A 23,229-nucleotide genomic window follows, 5' to 3' on the forward strand; every position below is an offset into this window, starting at 1 on the left:
ATATAGGCCAGAAGTTACAAAATTGTTATATTCGTTGCATGGGTAGGCCTGTATAGATGCATGAACAGTGTTCTTAAACTAAAAATAAAGAATGAAACTTCCCACTTTAATGCGAAATTGCCTGAATTTGAAATAATTCTTTAAATAAATTGTGACCTCTCACGGAACCCTAGGGCTCCATGGAACCCTGGTTGAGAATCCCTGGTTTAAATAGTGCAGAAATTTATACCTGCAAATTGGTTAATTCTCGAAGGTAAAACAGCAGAAAAAACAACAGTAATCAGAAACAGTTTATGATCTCTACCATAACCATTTAAAAAACTCATACATTTTAATATTTATTGTTTTTCTGCTCTTCTGCCTTTAGCCCCTTGATAAAGAATTAATAATTGAAAAACCATTGGGATTAATAAAATATAAAATGTATACAACAACTTTTAATTTTTTTAAAAAAAATATTAGCTTTACATTTAAAAAAAAAAAAGCCCCAAATTCTTCCAGAATTGCTAATTTAGGGATTTAAGACAGAATTAAAGAAAAAAAGACAGGAAATCATTCTTTTCTGATTCTGCTGACTTTAAACAAAACTGATTCTTGGATCCATTTCAGGTCATTTTCGTTGGATGGTGTTTGAAGCTCTGGCCTGAAGGAGAAAGAAAAATTCCCTTATTTTCTCCAAGATGATAAAAATAGCCAACTGAGGCCAGAGGGACATTACTTGTTTAGCTGGATTGACTATGGGCTCAGCATCATGGAGCCATGAATCTCAGCAGGGTCTGAGAATCTGGGACAGAATGTTAATTTAATCCTCCCCTTCTCTATTTCCTTCTCCTTCTATTCAAATCAATGTATTTTTGTGTTCATTGGTTTTGCTCTATTGAGATCAATGGCCAATAAACAAAAGTGTTCAAGAAATCCCCAAATACTAAAATAATTTCGGGGATTATATTCGAACTGATGAATTTACTGACTTGGATGAATCGTACTGATCATCTGATCATTTCATGCATTGAACTATACTTTGTATGTGTTCCTCTTCCATATATAGGACCCAGAGAAATTGTCAGTCCTCCTGAAGACCTTTTTTAGTAAATATCACAATTTCCTACTGAGTTGTATTTTTTAAAAAAAAAACATCTTGGGGTTGCATTGAGGGGCATATCCACAGGATTCTTTTGTCTGAAGTACAGATTTTGCTTCAGCAATACGTAGATTTCTGTGCCAAGAGCTGACAATTTATGAGTACCAAATTCTTCAGGATAGAGATAATAATCTGTATTTTTAAATCTTGCATAAAGATTGGAAACTATACAATTCCTGTTAGGAAACAGATGTGATACCAAGGAACAAGCCCAGCTAGGTGGCAGCACCAAGCCAACCATGGCTGATCTGGAAATGCTAAGTAGGGTTAGACCTGGTTAGTGCTTTGATGGGAGATGACCAGAAGTTACTGGGGAGAGTCCATATAATCACCAGATAGCAGATATTAGCTACTAGCCACCATTCGTTGTTTTTAAAAATGCTAAACATAATCAGACCTGGTTAGTACCTGAATGTAGACCACCCAAAAGCCCCAGAGATGAAAGCTAGACTGAGAAGAAGTCAATAGTCAATCACTTCTGTATATAACCAAGAAAACCCCAATGATGTATCCAAATGTTACCAGAAGTTAAGCTTGATTCAACAGAGATTTAACCTTTTCCCCTACTTGGGTGGCAGAGAGTAACTGATCTTCCAAAAACTAAGCAGGGTGAGACCTAGTTAATATTTGGGTTAGAGATCACAAGGAAATCCTAGAAAAATCATCTTGGCAGGAACCAATGGGAACCTTTTTTGTACTGCTGCAAAAAACCTTCATGGATGCGTTCATGAAATCCCTAGAAATCGTTTGACCTGAAGGACATCTTCCTTTCTAAAAGAACAAAGGAGTTGAGAAGCAAACTAGCAAGCAAGCAAGTTCAGGTTTTTATGCTTCGTATCAAGAGAGTGGGAAGAATCAGTGAGTCAGTTGAGGCCACTGTGTGCCTTGCCTTTCCTCTGTTGCAGCCCATTGGGATGAATCACCATTACGCAAATTGTGCACCATGGAAGTTGTGGCATGATATTATAGGGTGATCCATAGTAATCTAGGGTGAGAGACCCTCAAAGATCTTTCCCAGGAAGGACATCTTTGCTGTAGTCATCCCACAGCAGATGACAGCAGAGAGATCATCTGCTTATAAAGCCCTAACAGAGGAAAACTTCTCACCCTCCAGAGTGATCTATCCCACTGTAGGTCAACTAACACTGAGACTGACTCTTCCAGAGCAAATTTACTCTATCATCAGTGTGGTAGTCTTCAAAGAAAGCAAGCACATTACCTCTTAATCATCTCATCTCCAGAAGAAAATACTGTGTATTCAGCTTTCCTCCTAAGGCGGTACTTACCGCCTTAGTTGTCTTTCTCTGGATGCATTCCAATTTCTTGATCCTTCTTTAAGTGAGGGCTGCAGACAAAGTCTGATCAAGAGGAAAAGAATGGTAGCATCGCTTCTTGTAATGTGAATATTACGCAGCTTGAAATTGTATTGATAGCTAAGACATTGCCTTGCTGGCTCATATGTCGCTTGTGGTCTACTAAATGTCCCAGATTCTTCTATATTTCAGTACCAGATCCTTTCCCCCTGAATATTATTTCTTAAAAAGCATTATGGTAGTTTGGGCTATTTTTCCATCCTGTATTTTGAATCTGGTTTCTGTCTTCTAAGGTATTAGCTGTGCCTTCTAGTTGACATTATCTGCAAGTTTGATTAACTCTCGCTCAACTTCCAGGCAATGGCAGATCCAAGCTATAACTCTGCAGTTCTTTCCCGTCTGTAACTGTGACTATCAACCAGCTAAAAATCTGCCAAAAGTAACCCCTTAAAGCACGCATTTATTAGCTTTTCGAGAAGAATATCATAGGGAATCCTGTCAAGAGTTTCCATTCTAGTGGGGGATGCAACTCTGCACATGTTCTACTGGTGTGCAAAGAGTAAATTCTCCACCATAAAATAAAGAACACTGTTTTGCATGGAGAGGAGTGACAGAGAAGGATTCCTAATTATATGTTGTAATTTTGTTTCTGCAAATCTTTCCTTGCCTTGATTACCAATTCAGCTTCCAGCTGTTTCTCTGAGGATGAAGAAAGCAGACTTGCCAAAGATACAGGCATGGGTCAGAATGACACAAGTCATATCACAGGGTTCCAAGGGATGAGTTAAGGAAATAATTTAGGAAGGTGGACAAAAATAATCCCAAAGCCCACCATGTGGTCACTTTATCCAAAATAAGCTACAATTTCCCAGGGCAATGCCAGTAATTTCAATCCAGGTATTCAACAGTCTAAGGAAAATAGACACTGCATAGATTTGGGATTTGACTGATATTTATTTAGGCATTTTGAGGAGGACCCCCTTAGCAGATTCCACACTGATCTTGCTCACAGGCTAAAAGCTTAGAGTGCTCCCAGTTAGCCATTCCTTATATTACTGCTGTGTCTCACTCATGGTATGGAAGAGGTCTATGTGCCGGCTTCTCTTTGGAGAACTCCTACATTTTCCTATTGTTCCTTCTACTTCTTTCCTTATCAGAAAAAAAAGAAGAAAATAGTTAAAGGAAGAAAGATGGCACTGCCCTGCAGGATCTAGTGAGAATATTGGGAGTTCTTTGTCCACAGCATCTTTTTTTTCTGTAGGAGGGGCTAAAAAATATAAACTTCCCATTCTTCCACTCTTTTGCATTTGATTTCATATTGTCATCTTTTTCCCCCCAAGGTAGAAAATAGCTATTCTTAAATCACAGAAGATGATACAAATAAACAACCTATTTGCTATCAAAATGGTGTGTAGGGGTCTTGCATGTTCATACGTAATTTATTTATTTTAATTTCCATGCTGCTTCAATCAAACTAGTCCTAAGCAGCTTATATCTTCCATACTGGTTGGTGATGTGTGTGTACAAATGTGCATGTATGTTTTTGGCATTTATTTTATTTAGCTACTGTATAAGAAGATTCATAATTTTACGTATAGGCCCAAACCAATCCTGTTCAGTTAAAACCAAACAAAAACATAGGTTCTTGTGAGATAGACAGCTATATAAATTTGATAAATAAATAAAATAAAAATAAACTATTGGCTTTCTTGAGTTTTCCTGGAGCATCATTCAAGTAGACTGTAGGAGACTGTAATCTGATTCTCCCTACCTTTCCTTCCCTTGATCTGCCAACAAGTGGCCACAGATGTCATCTCTTTGAAAACCAGATTTACTTTTCTCCTTGGTAACCACTTATGACGAGGACAACCCGCACACTGAACACTGTGGAAAAAGGGAAGTAGGATAACCATTGACGTTTGCTCAAGTAGACTTCTCCATCCTGGGCAATTCTTCAGATATGTAGTCTTCACTTTCCAGAATTGTCAGCCACGAAGAAGATCTCATTTTGGGAAGGCTGTGCTAAGGGAACTGCCAATAAAAATGAGTTCTCCATGTTGGAAGACTATATTATTAAAACAGAGGTGGAGGGCTGCACTCAGCCCAATGCAATCCCCCAGTCTCTGTGTCTTCCAGATTGGAGATTTGAATGGAAATACTTAAATTCACTTGAGTTCACCTTTCCCACCATTCTTACTGTACATGAAAGGATACCGCTTTTCTTGCCAACCGTGACATAGTGCAAATCAGTCCCTAGTTTTTCTCAAGAGACTAACTTGTAGGAAAGGGGAGGAATCTCTACAATCTGTCACAGCACCTGCCCTCTGGAACACCATTCCTCCAGAGGATGGCCCTCATCCTGGCGATATTCCAAAAGTCCTTGAAAACCTGGCTGTTCCAGGCCTGGGGATAGGGTGGCTGTTGAACTATTGGTTGTTTTTTTGTGTGTTTCTGTATGTCTTTTTTCTGGGCATACATTATTGCTTTTTTCTTTTTATTCTTTACTGTTTAAAGTATAAGCTGCCCAGAGTTGTGTATAGTTGGGCAGCTTCTATATTCAAATAAATAAATCCCTCCATCTAAATACAAAGGCCTTGAAGTCCACATCAGGACTGTGGATGGGACTCAGTTGTGTGCTCCTGGCATAGAACTGTGGAAAGTGGTGATTGTTTTGGACAGTGAACTAGAGGAGAGTGTTACAGCTGAGAAAAAAACCTAATAAAACTGCTCCTTTTCCCCCTATAGATGCAATTTGCCTCCCATATCAGAGAAATACTTTGCAGATGTCGGTGTAAAGACTAACATTGTGACGATCAACCCCAGCATCATTACTGAAAGGTCGGTCATTTCTCAGTTTGCTCCACTTTCCGCCGAGTCTCTGTGAAATTCACAAGCCTCTGAAAGAAGAGGCCATGCCTTACCATTTGCTCTAGCAGTTCATGGCTCTTGACTGTGTAATTTCATAGCAACTGCAAATCAGAATCATTTGAGCTTCCTTGTCATCAAGAAAAATGTGTGGAACTGAAAGGATGTGTGTGGACTTCGACTCATTCAGCCCACGCATGTTCTCTTCCCTTCTGTATTCTTCCTTTCTTTCCCTCCCTTTTCTTTCTTTCCTTCCAAAGAAATACCCTAAGATAGCTCCATTCATCCATTCTATTTTACATCCTCCTCTATATTTGAAGCATAGGAGAACAGGATGGAGATTTCTTTAGCATTATTCCTGATTTTAAAGTGTCTAGAACTTGACCCAGAAGGCAAATCTGCCATCCCCAGAGGGCCTGGAGCATGCCAGAGGTGGATCTTAAGAAAAAAAAAGACCCTCCAATTTGGCAAAAAACACACCTCCTGGTTTTTCTTGGTCTTCCACCCATTTGGGGAGGTTGACATTTAAATGAGGCTTGCTGCCTCACAGATTCCAAGAGGTCCACCATAAAACTCTTAATTGTAACATGCTTTTGTCAGAGGAGAATTTTAAGGTCATGTTTATTCCCCAGGCTCCCCAATTACTGGTGTTTATTCTTTTGCTCCCCTGCAAATAATACCAGGTTTCAGAAGCTGGAGAAATGGAGGAAGCCTTTCTACGAAGTCTTGAAAATGTATGAAAATGCCTCCGTGTTGCTTCCTGCCTTCTACGATACCCACACTATCGATAACTCCATCCGGGTCAGGTACGTCCTGGATGACTTTGAATCAAAGCAGGCTGTCTATTTTTTCCACCCCCGGTATCTCACTAACGTTTCACGCTACTGGCTGAATCAAGGGGTGCGGGCAAAGCGTGTCACCACAGGACTGATTCTTGTGACAGTTGCCTTGGAGCTGTGTGAAGAAGTGCACCTTTTTGGATTTTGGGGTTTCCCCATGAACCCCTCAGGGATATTTATTACTCATCATTACTACGACAATGTCAAACCTCGGCCCAGATTCCATGCGATGCCTTCAGAGATCTTCAACTTTCTTCACATGCACAGCAAGGGGATTTTAAGAGTTCACACGAATGCCTGCAATTTTTCCTGATCCGATTCATCGGATGGTTTTTTGAAATGAAAGGATCACCAAAACTTAGGCATTTTTTGTTCTTTTGCCACATTCTGAAGAAGAAAAATGGTGGGGTGGGGGTGGGGGGACAAAATGTCAATTAGGCCAGGCATTCAGTGTACAAGGATTTTAATGCTTCAAGAAAACTATGCAATAATAGTTGAACTTACATTTCCCGTAAGGTTTTGCTTTCCTTCAGAGTTGGTATTCTGCCACCATATTTTGCTAACCAGCCATGTTGGACTGCTGTCTTTTGGGGGAAGCACATCTTAGTGTTGCAGGAATAAGCTCCCTGTCCTGGAGCCTGTAACAGGTAAAGCACATTGCCTACAGATTTTACAGGAGATACACAGCACATCACTGTAGCAATTCACTATTTCATCTCTAGGAAGGGACCAAGCCTGAGAAATAGGAAATCTAGGTGGGTTGCTTTGCAAAGCAGTTCTGATCCATGACAGGTTTCATGAGAGAAGTACTGAAGGAGACATTGTTTCTGTCCTCTAGTTTCCATTCTAGTTTCCCCACAGATAACACTGGTGTGAAGAAGATGGCCAGTGGTGCTTGAAAGGATACACATCTGTCCCCCTTCCACCCACAGATTGCCTTCTCAAACTGCTGCATTACACTCAGCCATGTTCAGCTTACTTCCTGTATAACCTTGGGGTTAATGACCAAAAAATCCTCCTCTTCAAACCTTTGCACTCACAAGCTCCCAGGTTCGGCCTAGGGTCAGTCACTCACAGACTCACAGCCTGTTGAGGCACGTGGATCTTGCGGCTTGAGCAGACAAGACACATAGCCCTGGTCAACAGCCGGAAAATAATTAGGGACACACACCAATAACTTTCAACCGAATACTGAGGCACAACAGGCTCTTTGAAATACAAAGAGACACAGTGAATTTAAAGGAGCAGCAAAACTTTACTGGTTGCAAGATACATTGCTCTTTCTTACAGGCACACGCGCACACACACTCATGCACACTTACCTCCAACTAAGCTGCCAGGCACTAGCTAGAGGGACGGAAGCCGCCAAGTCTGGGTCCAAAGACCACTCGAGTGAGCGGCTTGGGACCCCTTTTATCCCCAGAAGTCCTTGCTTTGTTGATTTCACAAGTTTGGTAGCTGTGGATGGGATTGCGTGGGGGTTTCCATGTGCTCAGGCCCGGCTTCCTGTGTCTGGTTCAGGTGACGTTTTTCCTTTGTTTCCTTAATGACTTGCTTCCTTCTTACCTACCTCCCTGAAGGGATCTTTTAGACAAGTTTCCTGGCTTTTGTCCTCTCTGCGTACATGTCTGCTCATTTTTAGGTAATGGCAGCTTCCACCGACAGGAAGCTCTGGCGTGGGCTGGTCCATGAAGTCACGAAGAGTCGGAAGCAACTAAATGAATAAGCAACAAAAAGCTTCAGTCTAGTCTCATAAAACCACAAAATATTCTACTAATACAGAACCAGGAGGCCAGGATAACGGTAGATGTAGGTGAAGTTCTCTGGAGCAGAAGAATATGTGCAACAGGGAACTTCTAATGTATGTTAAGAAACTGTTGGATGAAAATACACTACCCTTGGAGAAGATGAATCAAGGCTGGCCTGATCAGTAGGAGGGTAATACAGCTGAGAGAACAGCTTGTGGCAGGCATTGTCTCTGAAGCAATTTCTAAGAGGTAAAATGGTGTGTGTGTGTGTGTGTGTGTGTTTATCTGGCTGGATCAGAGCAAGTTGTGTCCATAGTTTTGTTTCTTGAAGACCCTGCACAGTGTCCAGAGAAGACATGATAATTCTGAGTGTTTTATGCAGGGGGAAAGAGTGGTAGGCACTTCCTTCCATACCTGGCGAGGTAAAAAAGGGCAGGCAGGGGATTTGAATTCACTTTGGCCTTGGGGTTGAGAGAGAAATAGACCTGGGATGGTGTATAAGTCTGGACAGTGGGACCTTCCAGAGGACAGTGGGATGTTGAAGAACTTTAGGGTATCATAGACCCCAGCCTACGTTATGGTTTAGCCCAGTTTAATCAGTCCACAGAGCCATCACAAGATATGTACAATCCATCTTGTGAGGCAGGGGATGACAGTCCTTTTGGTGTTGGTATAATCTTTAGACCTACTGTGCCCAAAATCTGCAGTGATGGGGCGACATGGTCATGATGTCCTGCAAAGTTGGAGAGGCAAAAGTGGGAAGTGGCTGATTTGGAATATTGTATCTTTAATTGTTTGTCTGAAATCGGTGGGAATTACATGCTGAATTTTCCATTATTTGCTGTTGGGCTTTGGCAGCGTACGTCTCAGGGACCTGAAGGTTCACCAACTCGCCTTGCTTCAAGTGGGACTCATCATTACATGAAAAGAAAGTATCTATTTCATTATGTAAAACCATTTCACCTAATTAAATGTGTGTTGTTCAGTAATTGGACAATGTTTCTATCATCTCAAAGGAAGCCACATTTCTCCGCTGAATACAATTCTCAAAAATTAAAGTAAGTAGACAGAAATTCCTAATTTGAATGCCTATTAGGTTTTTGAAACTTTGGAAAACCGTCTTCAGTGGGGAAATGTGGCTTCCTTTGCGTGGCATGGACAGAATACTTGTCTGCTTCCTGAAGAAAAATGCTCAGTGGTAGAACAATAAAAATAAAATGTGTGTGTGTGTAGATATATGTGTGTGTGCGTGTGTGCGTGTGCGCATAGTTTTTATGCAGTAAAGCTTAGAAATTGAGCCATGTTGGGGATAGCAGTAGATGTACCATAGTATATAGGTTTACACAGTGCCAAAGTCCATAAGCAAAGATGGGATGGGACATCTATATGTGTTCTACTGAATACTTGCATGGAGTCAACATATGTACAACTGAACACAATCCATTTCTTGAATGATCAGGAACCTTACTTAAGCTGTGTGTAGCTGCTATGCAGTTGTTAGTAACAGAACTACTGAAGCCAGCTTGCAGTAAAATAGAAAATGACTGCATAGGAAAAAAATAAATTGCACAGAATCTTAAAATAGAACATGGTAATGCACCTGCAGCAACCAGCTTCTGAAAAGGCCCACTGAAACAAAATTCTTCTGCTTGCCTGCTCAAAAGCAGATAAGGAATGGAACCAGTCTAAGTTGCTAAAAAGCCTGTTCTGTATCTGAGGTGCCAGCACAGCTAAGAACATCTGCTTTGGGTATTCACTTCTATTCAGCTGCTAGTCATCTGAACACATACAGATTCTCCCTCCTGGGTCTGTTTTGTGAGCACATCTAACTTTCTCTGAAGCACAAGTAAGGTCCAAGCAATGTGGTTGACTGGGATCTCCAACAGAAGCACAAGAACATGGCGTCAAGTCTTGGCTCCCTGATAGCCTTGCCCAAGTAGAAAGGTGCTAGGGGTTGTTATGAGAACTCATGCCTGGTGACTCATAATCCTAGATGAGAAGCTGCTTGACTCAAGGACTGGCTGTCTCTAACAAGGACAAGCCTATCATTCAAAGCCTGTAAGTTGTTCCCTGAATGGATGGTAGGATAGATCAAGGATCTATCGGAGATGTTTTCTAGGATTGGATTGTAACTGGCAATGGGCATACAGTACAGGTAGTCCTCATTTAGTGACCACAATAGGGAATCGGGACCAACAACTCAGCCGTTAAGTGAAGCAGTCACTAAGTGAAACCACAGTTTTACAGTCTTACTTCAGCTTCCTTTGCTTTAGAGACCTGCAAAGGTCATAAACACGAGGATTGGTTGCAAAGTTACTTTTTCATCACCATTGTAACTGCAAACCATACAAGGCAGTCTCTAAACAAGGATTACCTGTATGGAGCAACACATCAGCAATGATTGATATAAATACGTTTCCAAGTGGGGAGAAAAATGGTACAGCTGTCATACTTCATTTTGAAACAGAAATAGAAATAAAATGATGTATATTACTTTGCTTCCTTTTCTAACCCTAATTAACTTTCCCCCTTTAAAAAATTACCATTGCTTTCCTTTGCTATTTTCCAGGGTAGTTATCTGAAATCATTTTTAAAAATCCTCTTTTTCACATCAGAGTTGCTAATTTAACACTATACAAGTTTTTAAAAATAACCATCTTGGTCGTTTTGACAAAGCTAAAAATGTTAATCAATCAATAGTAGCTCCATAAAAAAATGTCTCTCACACTTTCATACAACTTGTTTAAACTTTCTGAAATATTCCATTTTCAGGGTTCAGACAATATAATAAATCATAAACTAACTGAACAATCTGTGCTTGCATCACACATTATGTTACAGAAAAACCCAGGTAAGGTTAAAACTGACCAAACTTAGAATGCTGTATGAATTTAACTGCTAGGTTTCTAATTAGAATCACAGAATATAAAAGTTGGAAAGGACTTCGGAGATCATCTAGCCCAACCCTTTGCCCAGTTACAAGTAGTCCTCATTTAGCGACCACAATTGGGACCAGCAACTTGGTCGTTAGGCAAAGCAGTTGCTAAATGAAACTGTGACTTCAATCTGACTTCAGCTTTCTTTTGCTATACAGATCTGTGAAGGTCATAAATGTGAGGATTGGTTGCAAAGTTACTTTTTCATCACTGTTGTAATTGCAAATGATTGCTAAATGAGGCAGTCGCTAAACGGGGACTACTTGTACAGGAATCCAGAACAACCACATCCCTGAGAGATGGCTCTGTTAACCCCTCCTTAAACATCTAGACAGAGTTTGAACAGTATGTTGTGTGAACACAAGATAATCTCAAATATGCTTAATATGAATGGATCCAATAAGCCTACACTTTAGCTTGGTTATATTGGGCATACAGCTGTAGTGATGCAGGGAGGACAGATTTAACTGGATTAGCTTTGAGGAACACTTTGGGACAAGGTAGGGTCTACAAAAAGAGAAGATTACAGATTAAAGATCATCATCTGCTCCCTGACTTCTATCTTGGTGTCCTCCAGGCTCCCTGATAAATATTTACATTAAATAGGAAGCTACATGCTGCAAAACAAATGACCAGCTTCCAGAAGTAATTGATTTGCAGTCATGTTTTTGAGCTCACAATAGCTCTGGAATGGTGATCATTCTGCAGGGCTAATACACTTTCTGGTTACACTTTCTGGGTGTTCTTGTGAGTGGCCATGGCCATCACAGGCAGCCATATTGTGCTGTGCTCACCACATTCTCTCAAAATTGTCCGAATACCCCAGGCCCCCATAGGATTGCCTACCCTCGAGATAGCAGAATCATTTTTGCTGACAGACATAGGGCATACCTCACTGGGAACGCCTTCCTTTGCTAGGGGACCATTCATTTTCCTTCTTTCAACAGGGCTGCGCAAGGAAGCGTCCCTCCTCATGTTGCCCCAAATTGAATACTTTCCCAAATAGAATGCCTTGGTTTGAAGAATCCCTGAGAAACTCCCCAGTTCCCCAAAACAAAGTTGGGGACCCCCCCCCCCTTAGAGAAATGCATAAAGCACTTTGACCCCATAGAGTCCAGGAAGGATTCAAGTAGATATCAGTGGTATTAACGTCTATCAGGGTGCCATTTCTTGTCACGTGGCCATTGCCTCAGTCTGCATGTTGGGCAGAAGAAAGGTCATCCACATGGGCAAAGTGTATCAGCTGGCCCACAGCAACAACATGGTGATGACTGGATCGTAAGGGCGCTTTCTAGAAAGCCATAAATATTCTTAGTGTAAGTTTATGGGTTAGTGTTGTGTATTTGTTGTTATTGTTGCTATTCACTGTGAACTATAGCCAACATGTCAAAGAGGTTATAAATGGCTGCAGAAGACAAGTTGATAAATATGGAATAAGCACATTTCCTTTTACCTTGAAGGGGCCATCCTATTATTCATCTGTGACCAGCAAAAGACACCCATTCGTTCATTTGTTGGGATTAGGTGCCACTTCACCTCCGGTGAATTGAGCCCCATACTGTGGCTTTAATCTTGGAGCAGAAGGCATATTTTGGTTGGCACAGCTTTTCTTAACCCTCAGGTCTGTGAAATATCCAGCCAAAATGTCCCTTTCTGGGCAACTGAAAAACTACTTACGGGGTGTAATGTTCACACAGGGGAAATACAGTTCACAGATCTAAATTTTGTTCAAGAAATGCAAGGCAAACTTTAGAGCTTGTACAAAACTTAGAATTTGGGGGAATCTTGTGGTTTTATATCCTGTATAACTTTCCAAACTGTAATTGTTTATCCTGGAACTCTTGTCCCCTTTACCCCAATATTGATTTCCGTGTCCTCTGCCCTCTTTATTATGCTGGAGAGAAAGGCGATGCGTCTCTAAACTTCCCACTATGAGACCATAAGGGTCTGTGTCTGCAGTCCAACTTCACCGCATTGGCTAAATTCCCACAACAGGTTTAGCCATAGAATAGTAAACTTATTCCGGAGTTTGGTATGTCATGAACCCATGCGCTGTGTTTCACCAAACTTGTGTGACTACAGCAATGATCATGCAGTGTTTTAAATGTTGGAAACAGGAGTACGGAAACTTATTCTCCCTCAAGACATTCTGCTCTCTGGGAGAGTTTTGGCTGCCATCTTCTCTAAAGTTGTTCTTGTAAAGATAAAATTTGGCAAGAGGGAAGGAAATGATAAACTGCTTTGAGCTTCTTGGAGAAGCAGCAGACTATAAAGCTAATGGTAAAATAAAGACTCATGATTCTTTACAGCTTCGGATCTCACAAGTCTCTAATCCTAGCTGGACCTTGCAGATCTGTCATCTTCTATGTGCAGGTCCTCAAGAACAACCTCCCCCGCACCCCGGTTGTTCCTTCCAAGCAAATCCCCACAGCTGCTTCCACTTGGGGGCCTTCGGGTATACATGGCTTTTCTTCTATCTTCCCCTGATACACTGAGTAGAAGTTAGCATGAGTTTAAATTCCCCTTTAAAAAGACAAGCTTCTCTCTCCCCTGCCTTGATGTGCTGGACTTCAGTTCTCATAATCCAAAGTGAGGCTGAGAATTATGAAGGTTGAAGTCCAGTGTCCCCAGCTGAAAGACTCCTGAGAGAGGACAAAATGACTCTGTTTCTCTTTAGGCTGTGTTTATTATGCATTGTACCAGAGCGTGATAGGGAATACATTTTTTGTAATTGTTGTTGAAGTTATTGTGTGTTCGTCAGAATTTTTTCATGAAAATGGAGAAGGGGAGAGAAGAACAGCAATGTGGGTGAGATCAGTTTCTTTTGGAGACACAGTTTATCCTTGTGTTGTTAACACAGCTTAGGATGCAAATAATTTAAAAAAAAGCAACATGCAGGTACAATTGATTGCATTTGACTGGCTTGGATCCAGTTAAGGTATTTGGAAGAAGGAAGAAAATACTCTGTGGTTAACCGATCCATTAATGGTCCTGTTTTTGTTCACTGTGCTCAAGCCCTCAAATGTATACTTTTAATATTTGGATTTTTTCCCTTAAATGTAGTGTATGATGTGAAAGAAAGCCTATAAATTGATGTAAGCCATATCTTTTGAAAATTAGCAATCAGGGTTATTTTCATCAGCTACTATGTTAACTATGCTTGGGAGACAAACACTTAATAAATAAAACCAGTTCTGTCAATTCCGTTTGAAAAAGAAATGCAATTGAAAAGTTGTGTGTGCTTTTTCCCCCCAAGCAACTTTCTGTATTCATTTATGGAGCAAATCTACCCCAAATGCTCTTTTCAAACAGCGTTTATTTTATCATTTGCATTTCTTAGCCAACTTTTATGACTGGAAATCTTCCAAGGCAGCTTTCAATCCAAACAATGCTGTATCCATTCAAGAAGTTCATAAATCAATTATTTTAGCCACTTTTGAGATGAACTAATTAAAAATGTTAAACAAAATCAGTGTAATGATCTTTTTGTTCATAAGAGGGAGCAATCTCTCAGAAGGTGCTAAGAAGACTCTAATTCTGGAGTCAACTTCAAGAGCCCACACCCATGAGGGAGGCTTTTTATGAGGATTATAAAATATTGGAGAAATTCATAAGAGCATAGGTCACCTAACTCTCAATGCTCCATTCATTTTTGGTTGCTGTTGGTTTCACTGGGAAACCCACCCAGTCTTCTGCTGCCTGGAACTTTGATATTGTCTATCCCAATAAATCAGCAATGCCACTGTTCCTTCAGGACATTACAGACAGAGGAACCCCCATTTTAAAGGCAAGAATGGAGTAGGGGGAGAGTTTACCCCCAATAAGCTTCCCATTGATGTCAGTGGACAATCTAGGCTTCTTCTGTTTGGAAGGGTCACTAAAAACTGCATGGAGGTTTTATGAGGAGCAGAAGATGAAGGTTCTCCAACTCTAGCAGATTCTTGTTCCCCTTGAAATCTGATACGAAACTGCAGGGGGCCAAGTCAGCTTTCACTTTTTCCTCTAATAACTCTCCATAAACCTCCCCTTAGCAAGCAAAAATAGTTGTGTTTACGCTTCTAAAGGAAGATACTGTTGGCTCTGAATATATACTTGGGCCATCACTTGTTGAACTACTTAAGCAGGGATTTTCAAAATCTGGAGTTGGTTGGTACAGCTGGGGCTCTCACAAAATGTCTGCCACAGGAGAGCCTTGTACAAAACACCCAGTTACTTGAAAGCAGACTGATGAACTTGTTCCCTGTCCCTTTTCTTCTCTTTCCATGCTGTGGGTGTTCTCTGTCATTTCAGTTTAATTTAAAAAAAAACAAAAAACTGGGGAGATGGTTCGTTGTTCAGTCGTTGAGTTGTGTCCAGCCCTTCGTGACCCCATGGACTGTAGCACACCAGGCCTTCCTGTCCTGCACTGTCTCCCGGAGTCTACTCAATTTCATGTCCACTGCATCGGTGATGCCACCTAACCATCTCATCCTCTGCCGTCCCCTTCTCCTTCTGCCTTCAGCCTTTCCCAGCATCAGGGCCTTTGCCAGTGAGCCCGCTCTTCGCATTAAGTGGCCAAAGAATTTGAGCTTGTAAATGGGGAGATGGACATGCTTGCAAAGCGAGAAATAAACTATATCCAGCTATTTTGTTATCTAAGAAGAAGAATGCTTCTGGGTCTTGAAAAACTATGGTTGATAGTTTGTTTGCAGCAAGCCAGCTCCTCGTTCACTTTAAAAATTACAGTAATCTAAATTCCTTTTTAAAAGTAGGTGAGGCAAAGGATTTGGGAGGCATCAAAGGAAAGGTTTTCCAGTGCCCCCAGAATCCAGATTGTAGCTCATGCTTTGGGACAATTGAAGCACAATTTGAGTCATCAAGTGCTCAGGGGTGTCCATAGGTATGATTAAAAAAAGACAAGATGGCGGCTGCAATGGGGCAATTGTGGCTCTGCCTGTTTTTTGTGTGTGTTGTGTATATGGTACACATAAAAACCAGACAGAGCTTTGATCGCATTGTTGTGGCTGCCATCTTAACTATTTTGACCACACTCTACAAGTGCCCCTTATCTACAGAGGCATTACCTCAAGGTAGCCAATTGACAGCTTAAGTTAGATAAATCTGTAACTCTCAAGAATTAAAGAGGAAATTCACATTGTCTCCTCATTAAAAAATCTTATCTTAATTTCTATAAGAATGCGGGGGGGGGGGAGCTATGGTTGGTTGGTTGGTCAACCATCCTGGTTCCATTATCGCTGGAAAGAGGCGAACAGAAATCAAGAGTCAGGGAGGCTGTATGTTGAGGAGGCATGTTTCTTGTCATGGTTTCTGCTCAGATGAATATTTGCTTTTCTGAATGAAGGTGAAGATGACCTCAGAATCAGCTAAAGTCCTAATGACGATAGGGATGCAGCCACATGGCAACAATATGGATGTGGCTTGTCATTGTCTTCTTTCAAGATGCTTTTTCGATTCTCCATCTACCTTACAATATGTGATTGTCTGCTTGTCCCCTATCCAAACACCAACCAGATTCTGTTTAGCATCCAAGCCCAGAAAAGGTCAGGTGCTGTGGTCCCCTTCAATTTCTTCTTAAACAGGGTGACTGTAAGAATTGCCTATTCTAAAACACCATCAGACTCATGAGCAGGATCACAAAGATATCTGATTTTTTAAAGAATAGTATGCAGGATCACAAAGAAAGCTGAGAATGGAAAAAGCGCGCCAAATGCAAACTAAAAACCCTCGGTGCAAATGAAATCCCCCCCCCCCCCGTAGAATCTTCCCAAGCTCACAATCCCAGGTGCTCTTAACGGCTTCTGATGGTCCGCAGGAAAAGTCCTTGAGCAGAGCACATAACCCGAACACATTCCATTGAAATGAACATAGATACAGAGCTTGGCACAAGGCTTCACAGCAGCTCCCTCCCAAACAGAAATGCGCGTCAGCGCCATGGCATGTGAAACGTTACGATGTACAGTGCACATTGAAACAGTGAACATGACAGTGACTTACTTCCAACTCAGCACAGATAACATTGAGTTTTAAAGTGACCCTGTCAGGCAATAAAGTGGATTCTTTCTCAACATTTGACCCACAAAAGCTGACAACACAAGACACTGTTTAGTGCTGGAATGGCCAGGGAACTCTCATAATCCTCCCCCTGCTTTTTTTTTTTAAAATTCTGATGATAACACAATTGGCCCTGAAAAAAATGAGCAAACTAGCTATCAAAATGCATAGGATATACATATTCTATGAAAAGGTATTTCTGTCATGTTCACCTACCCTGTTTGGAAGTCACAGAACTAAAAAATAAAACGGCTCTAGAGAGGCAAAACTGTGATGAAATCAGGGAAAATCAATTCTGATGACAGCTTTCCAGCAATGCAGTTATTGCCAGGAACAAGAGAACATTTTTTCTTCATAGTCTCTGGTGATAATCCCATACTATTCATTCCTACACAAAAAAGAAAAAAGTTTGAAAAGACTGGAAGAATGACTAAAATGGTTCACGTTGTGAGGTATGAGTCAAAGTACAAGAAATCCAGCCTTTTTTTTTAACTAGTAGTCCAATCCTGTCATTTATTCTGCCAGCAAATTGGCCCTATGCCTTTCCCCACCTGCTCTTGTGATCGTGCTGTAGGGAGCTCCCCCTGTCGTGCAGAATGAAAACACTTCCAATCAATCAATCAATCAATCAAGATATTATCCTTGTCTTAGGGCAATCTCTTCTTGCTGCCACGATCTGAGTTTTTGCAAGCTCTACGGTGTGTTTACATCCATGAAGCAAGTTTAACACCTGGAGAATAAAGCTGAAACCTAGCAATTCAATTTCTCTTGTATGCCCGTTAACAATGGGGACATAAAAATGGGGACTGATAGGGAAAATGAGAGCAGCAATTTTTTAAGTCTCCTCTCCCTCTGCTTTTAATTCTCCTTGATGCTGGTTCCAAAAGAGAAGAGGTATGAAATTGGGAGCCTGCTGGGGTATACAAAGACTCACTGACTCTGTCTGCTGTTCCTTCTAATCAAATCCAACGTTGCGCTGCAACCCACAAATGTAAATTCATTTTGCTTTGCTCGGTTGCCGCAGTCACCTTGTATTGAACAAGGTCACTGAGAACTCAGCCAATTTCCTCCCTCTTGTGTAACTGATGGAAAGGAGACACACACTCATGTACACCCTTCTTTGCTTTTTACCTATTGTTTTTCCAAAGATCAAAGCTGATGCTTCCCCCCCACCTTGTTGCTTTTATACATCATCATTTCCACACACATTAGTTAGCTGTCATTCAGTTATTTGCTCTTGCCACTGATTTAGATTAGAAACACTTTCTAATACATTTTTCCTTCCTTTCCTGTCTCCAAAATATCTGGCATGCTGACTGTAGAAAACCTGATATAGCTGCACCAGCAATTAAGCTAATTGAATAAAAATGGTAAAATCTTCATAGAGAAGAGCTTGACCCTTACTGTCCATGCACACATTCATGCAGTTTTCCTGTCAATGGTGTGGAACATTGCCTTCTTCAGTGGGTTTTTTTTTAATTTCCATGCCTAATCTACAGTCTTCTGGTAGTCTCCTATCTAAGCCCTAATCATACAGGCCCTGCTTTGCTTTCAACCTCCACACTCAGATAAGGCCACCCAAGTATTCCCACCTGATGAGAAAGGTAAATAAATAGTGCCTGGGATGATATCATCATAACTGTCATTGTCATCATTATCATCCCATTTATGTCCATAATCTACAAGGTGGGAAATCAGAGAAAATTAGAAAGCTTTGCCTTACTGTAACAATTTTAAAAAATAGGAATATTCCACATATTTTAAAATATGTCAAGAGCCTACAGTTAAGTCTTTCCAGGTTGTAAATAAACATGATGTTTTTATTTCAGACAATACCTGTTTTGACAACTGATGCACCATTTAAACAATGGCAGAAGGATATATCTAAATTTGTGTGGCAGGGGAAAAAACCCACAAGTTAAATATAAGGTGTTATAAGATGCAAAGGAAAGAGGAGGATTGGGTTTACCTGATTTGAAATTGTATTTTGGAGCCTGCTGTTTGGTTTGGATGAAAGAGTCAGTGTTGCTGAGAAATAGAAGGCTTTTGGAGTTAGAAGGACATGACCTGAGATTTGGGTGTCATGGATATTAGTGGTATGATAAAGTCAAGATTAATGTATATTTTCACCTCAGTCACCTCAACTGACCAGACTGTCACCAGACAGAGTCCTACTGGTCGCAACATGCTTTCCATTTGTCTCGAATCCTGGCTGTTCTTCTCCAGGTTTGGCCAAAGTCCTTGACTATTGGATCTTCCCATCAATTTGGAGGTCGGCCGATAGGTCTTTTTACTTCTCTTGGATACCATTTGGCAACTGCTGTTGTCCAACAGCCATCTGACATGCTTGTGATGTGTCCTGCCCAGCGTAGCTTCTGTTTTCAATATTTGATGATGACATCATTTATTCCACTTGGTGTTCTAATCTGGCTGCTTGGGATGTGGTCTCAGCATGGGTCTTTCCATAACCCTTACTGCTCTTGAAAGCTCTTCCTCTTCTGCCTTTGTTAACGGCCATGTTTCACTTCCATATAGCACTGCCGATAGGACAGTCGAATTAAAAAGATTAGCGCAGTTTTCCATCGATCTTCTCATTTTGTAAGACTTCTCTAACAGAGTTGTATATTTTAAAAATCATTATGTTAGAGATGCCATATTGAGAATATGGAATAAATACAAACACAGGTTGTGCCTGAAAATACCTTTGGGTTCTCAGCGCAAGAAGTGTTTTATAGTTGAGAAACAACAGGCAAATACAAATGGCTAACTTATTGTGAGGTACTAGAATTTTGTCAAGGGAATCAAGAGAAACAACTGGCGGCAAAGGGATATGGTTGTCAATGGTTCTCTTATTTACAATTATTAGAAAGATTTAAAGTAGATAAAATAATTTATAGTTTTGAACATGGTAAGACTGAGTTTGAAATAGAATTGTGTACAAATGATGCGCATGTGATTGCTAAAATGTATAAACTTCTATTGAAATTTGAAACAGAAGAAGTGAAAGAATATATGATAAACTAGGCTGAAAATTTTGGTGTAATATACAGATGAAACAATGGGAAAATAAGTGGCTGAAAGGACTGAAATTTACAATGTGTTATAATCTTAAAGAGAATTTTTATAAAATGATGTACCATTGGTATAAGTCACCAGAAAAATTGTCTAGAATGTATAAAGGCACTTCAAATTTATGTTAGAAATGTGAACAACAAGAAGAGACATTTTGTCATGTTTGATGGACGTGTAAAAAAGCTAGAAAATTCTGGATTCAAATACATAAACTGATTCAGAGGATTTTAAAGATTAATATACAATTGAGACCAGAGGTTTTTCTTTTGGGATTGATGGACAAACAGTTGGAAAAAAATTATGGAATTTTGTCTTTGTACATGATAACTGCAGCAAGATTATTGTATGCACCAAGATGGAAGGATTCATCACTTTCCACCATAGAGGAACGGTTGGTGAAGATGATGGAACTTGCTGAGATGGCTGAATTGACTTCTTTGATCAGAGGAAAGACAGTACAGTATCTATGTTTATTGCTAACTGGAAACCCCTTATAGACTTTTTGTGTGAAACAGAGAAAAATGCATTTGTGATTTATGGTTTTGATGATTAGACAGGATAGATTATAGAAAGAAGAGCATTATGCTGTAACCCACTGAGTATGAGGTAAATTTATAATTGTATTTATAGCGGCTGTAAAGAAGATCGGAAGCTACTTCTTTGTATCTTTTTTCTTTCTTTTCTATTTTTCTTTTACTCCCCCCCCCCTTTCTTGCACTTTTAGCTTTCTCTTTGATTTCTTTGTTTTTCTTTTCTTTTTCTTACTTTATATTAGTTTGTATTCGTTTTTATCTTCCTTTTAAAAAATCTCTCTCTCTCTCTCTACACACACATACATACATAGTGTGTGTGTGTGTGTATATATATATATATTTAAATGTAACAAGGAAGAAGGGGGATGCTGAAGGTATGATTTTAAAGCTCTTGAGAAAGTTAAAACAACATAAGAATTCAGAGAGAATACACACTATTATTTGTGAAAGTGAAATTTACTGACAATGCAGCACCAAGAATTCAAGTATTCACTTCCTTTAAAAAAAAGCTCTCTGCAGGCTGATTTTTCAGGGGTTACACTGATGGTTGATAAAAGTATTGCTGCAATGCAGAACAGAACAAAAATTATTATTGCTTTCTCTATGAATTGGCTCCGTGACATCATCACATTGTAAAATTTGAATATCAACATACAACTGCTTGCTTCAGGTAACAGGGCCTATAATTGAAAATGGCATACATTGACCCGGTTTACATATTACACTAAGCCATTATTTGTTTAAAAACGCTTTACTGAATAAAATACAGCTGAATAGTGTTACCTGATTTTTTTCCCCTTCTACACTGTATCCCCAATGTGGCTCAATGTCTGCAAAACCTTATACTATGGCCAAGCCAACGGGTAACAAATACTGATAGTAGGGAACAGCTCCCTTCTATGGTAACACGGATACCGCAATGTGCTAAAAAAGTCTGGCAGCCATACACTATCTAGTTGAAAAAAGTAGAGTGCCCCACTTCCATGGCTGTCTGTGTACAGCAAGTCTACAGAAAACCAACATTATATTAAAAGGGCCCCAAACTGACATTTCCAAACTAGGATTATACAAACATCTAGGCCAACTCTTCCTACTTGTGTTGATGATTGCTGGTCCTTGATGAAATAATGGCCGACGTAGTAAAGGATATCTGCATAAGGTAATGTTGCCAGAGTCATGAAGTTCCTCTACCAAGTCACTCCAAAGAAGAGTTATAGAAAAAAGTCAAAAGCTGAAGTAACTCAGATGGGACAGTCTCCGTGAGCTTTCCACCTCAAGCAGTCAACGTCGTATCCTCCACTGAGCTGGAGTTGAAGTACAAGGAGTTTTCTTGGCCTCACAGGAGAGGAACTAAACCTTTCCACTACATTGCCTTCTTAAACACAGCTGTCCTGAGCTCTTGAAGCAACCCAACAGAGTTTGCTTTCACAGCTAGAAAAAAGCCAGCCAGCTTTCTTAATGTGACAAGATTTTGTGTAGAATAAACATAGGTATGCTCCTTATAAAATAAATGTGAAATAATCTTTTACCCTTTTGAAGGTGATTGTAACCTTTGAAACATTTGATGCAACTCCCCCCCCCCCACTTTGCAATAATTATTTGAAAGCTGTGACTTTCTCAAGGATGTTGGTAATCTGTATGTTTATCACCTCCTTCCTTCCAGGGAGATGAGAGTTCACATTGTCAAGGCTGCATATTAATGTCCAAGCATACTTCTCCACATTTCAAAGCTGATAACGCTGCATTTCATGATGTGATAACCGACAGTCCTGCATATCAAAGCTGACAACTACATGTCTCCATAGAATGGGATGAGACCCTGAGATTCCTTTTATCTGTTCCTCTTATCAGTTGTAAAACAATTTCATTTTCTCTTGCAGATCTCTATCCATGTCTCTCTATACTTCGTTCTATTTCTATATAAGAAGAAATATGCACATACTTATTTGTGTGAATGTTATTTATACAAAGTAGAATTTCCCTTCCTCTTTGCTGTGGCAGGAAACCTCCAAATTTGTCTCTAAAAAGTGGCTTAACAAATTTGGTCAGATGTCAACCTTTGAATTTGCTTTGTACTGAAGGAAAGCTAAGACCGGGTTACATGATTCCATATAGCCTAGTTTTAATTAATAGTTTAAAAACTGAATCATAATGGTGATCTTGAAGAAGTATCCAGATAGATAGATAGATAGATAGATAGATAGATAGATAGATAGATAGATAGATAGATAGATAGATTTTTTTTTCTTTTTGCATATTAAGTATTGTTTAGCTCTTTAGGGTTTTTTACTTCTTACAATTGATGTTTTGTTTCCTAGGGGATTTTAAACATCTTTTTTTCCTTTGCTTTTCTCTTTTCCTGCCAGGTGGTTTAGTATAGGCCTCTCCTTTCTACGTTGCATGCATGGAATGCATGTTAAAAAAGGGCAGGGCTCTGATCACCCAGTCAAACATTTAGAAGCCAGTGACTATCACTTGGCCAACCTCCTGCCAAGAATTACTGGCCAGCAGGAAAATCACCCAACAGTTCTTTTCCTGAATGTGTGGTGGGGCAGGGGTGGAAGAACGTAAACGTGTGCTTAGGGTAGCTGGTTTACCCAACTGTCAGATTGTGTAACCAATGGGTTGCAGGCATAAGAGTCCTCCATTCCTGTTACCTATCAGTAGGCCTATTTCTGAACATTTCTGAAAGACTGCTAATCCCATGTCTAGAAATAGTGTGGCTGATAAA

At 40.1% G+C, this 23,229-nt stretch overlaps 1 protein-coding gene across 3 annotated transcripts in view; it reads left to right on the plus strand.

The window, feature by feature from the left end:
• ST8SIA5 (ST8 alpha-N-acetyl-neuraminide alpha-2,8-sialyltransferase 5) overlaps nucleotides 1–14,041 on the plus strand; it is a 42,330-nt gene extending 28,289 nt beyond the window's left edge. For all 3 annotated transcript variants that reach the window (XM_063295847.1, XM_063295848.1, XM_063295849.1), the window contains 2 exons: nucleotides 5,200–5,292; nucleotides 6,003–14,041. In XM_063295847.1, the coding sequence (XP_063151917.1) occupies nucleotides 5,200–5,292; nucleotides 6,003–6,471 (562 nt within the window). In that variant the 3' untranslated portion in view covers nucleotides 6,472–14,041. The remainder of the gene's footprint in view (nucleotides 1–5,199; nucleotides 5,293–6,002) is intronic.
• Nucleotides 14,042–23,229: the final 9,188 nt, after the last annotated feature.

This window comes from Candoia aspera, chromosome 2, assembly GCF_035149785.1.
Source record: "Candoia aspera isolate rCanAsp1 chromosome 2, rCanAsp1.hap2, whole genome shotgun sequence".
NCBI lineage: Eukaryota > Metazoa > Chordata > Lepidosauria > Squamata > Boidae > Candoia > Candoia aspera.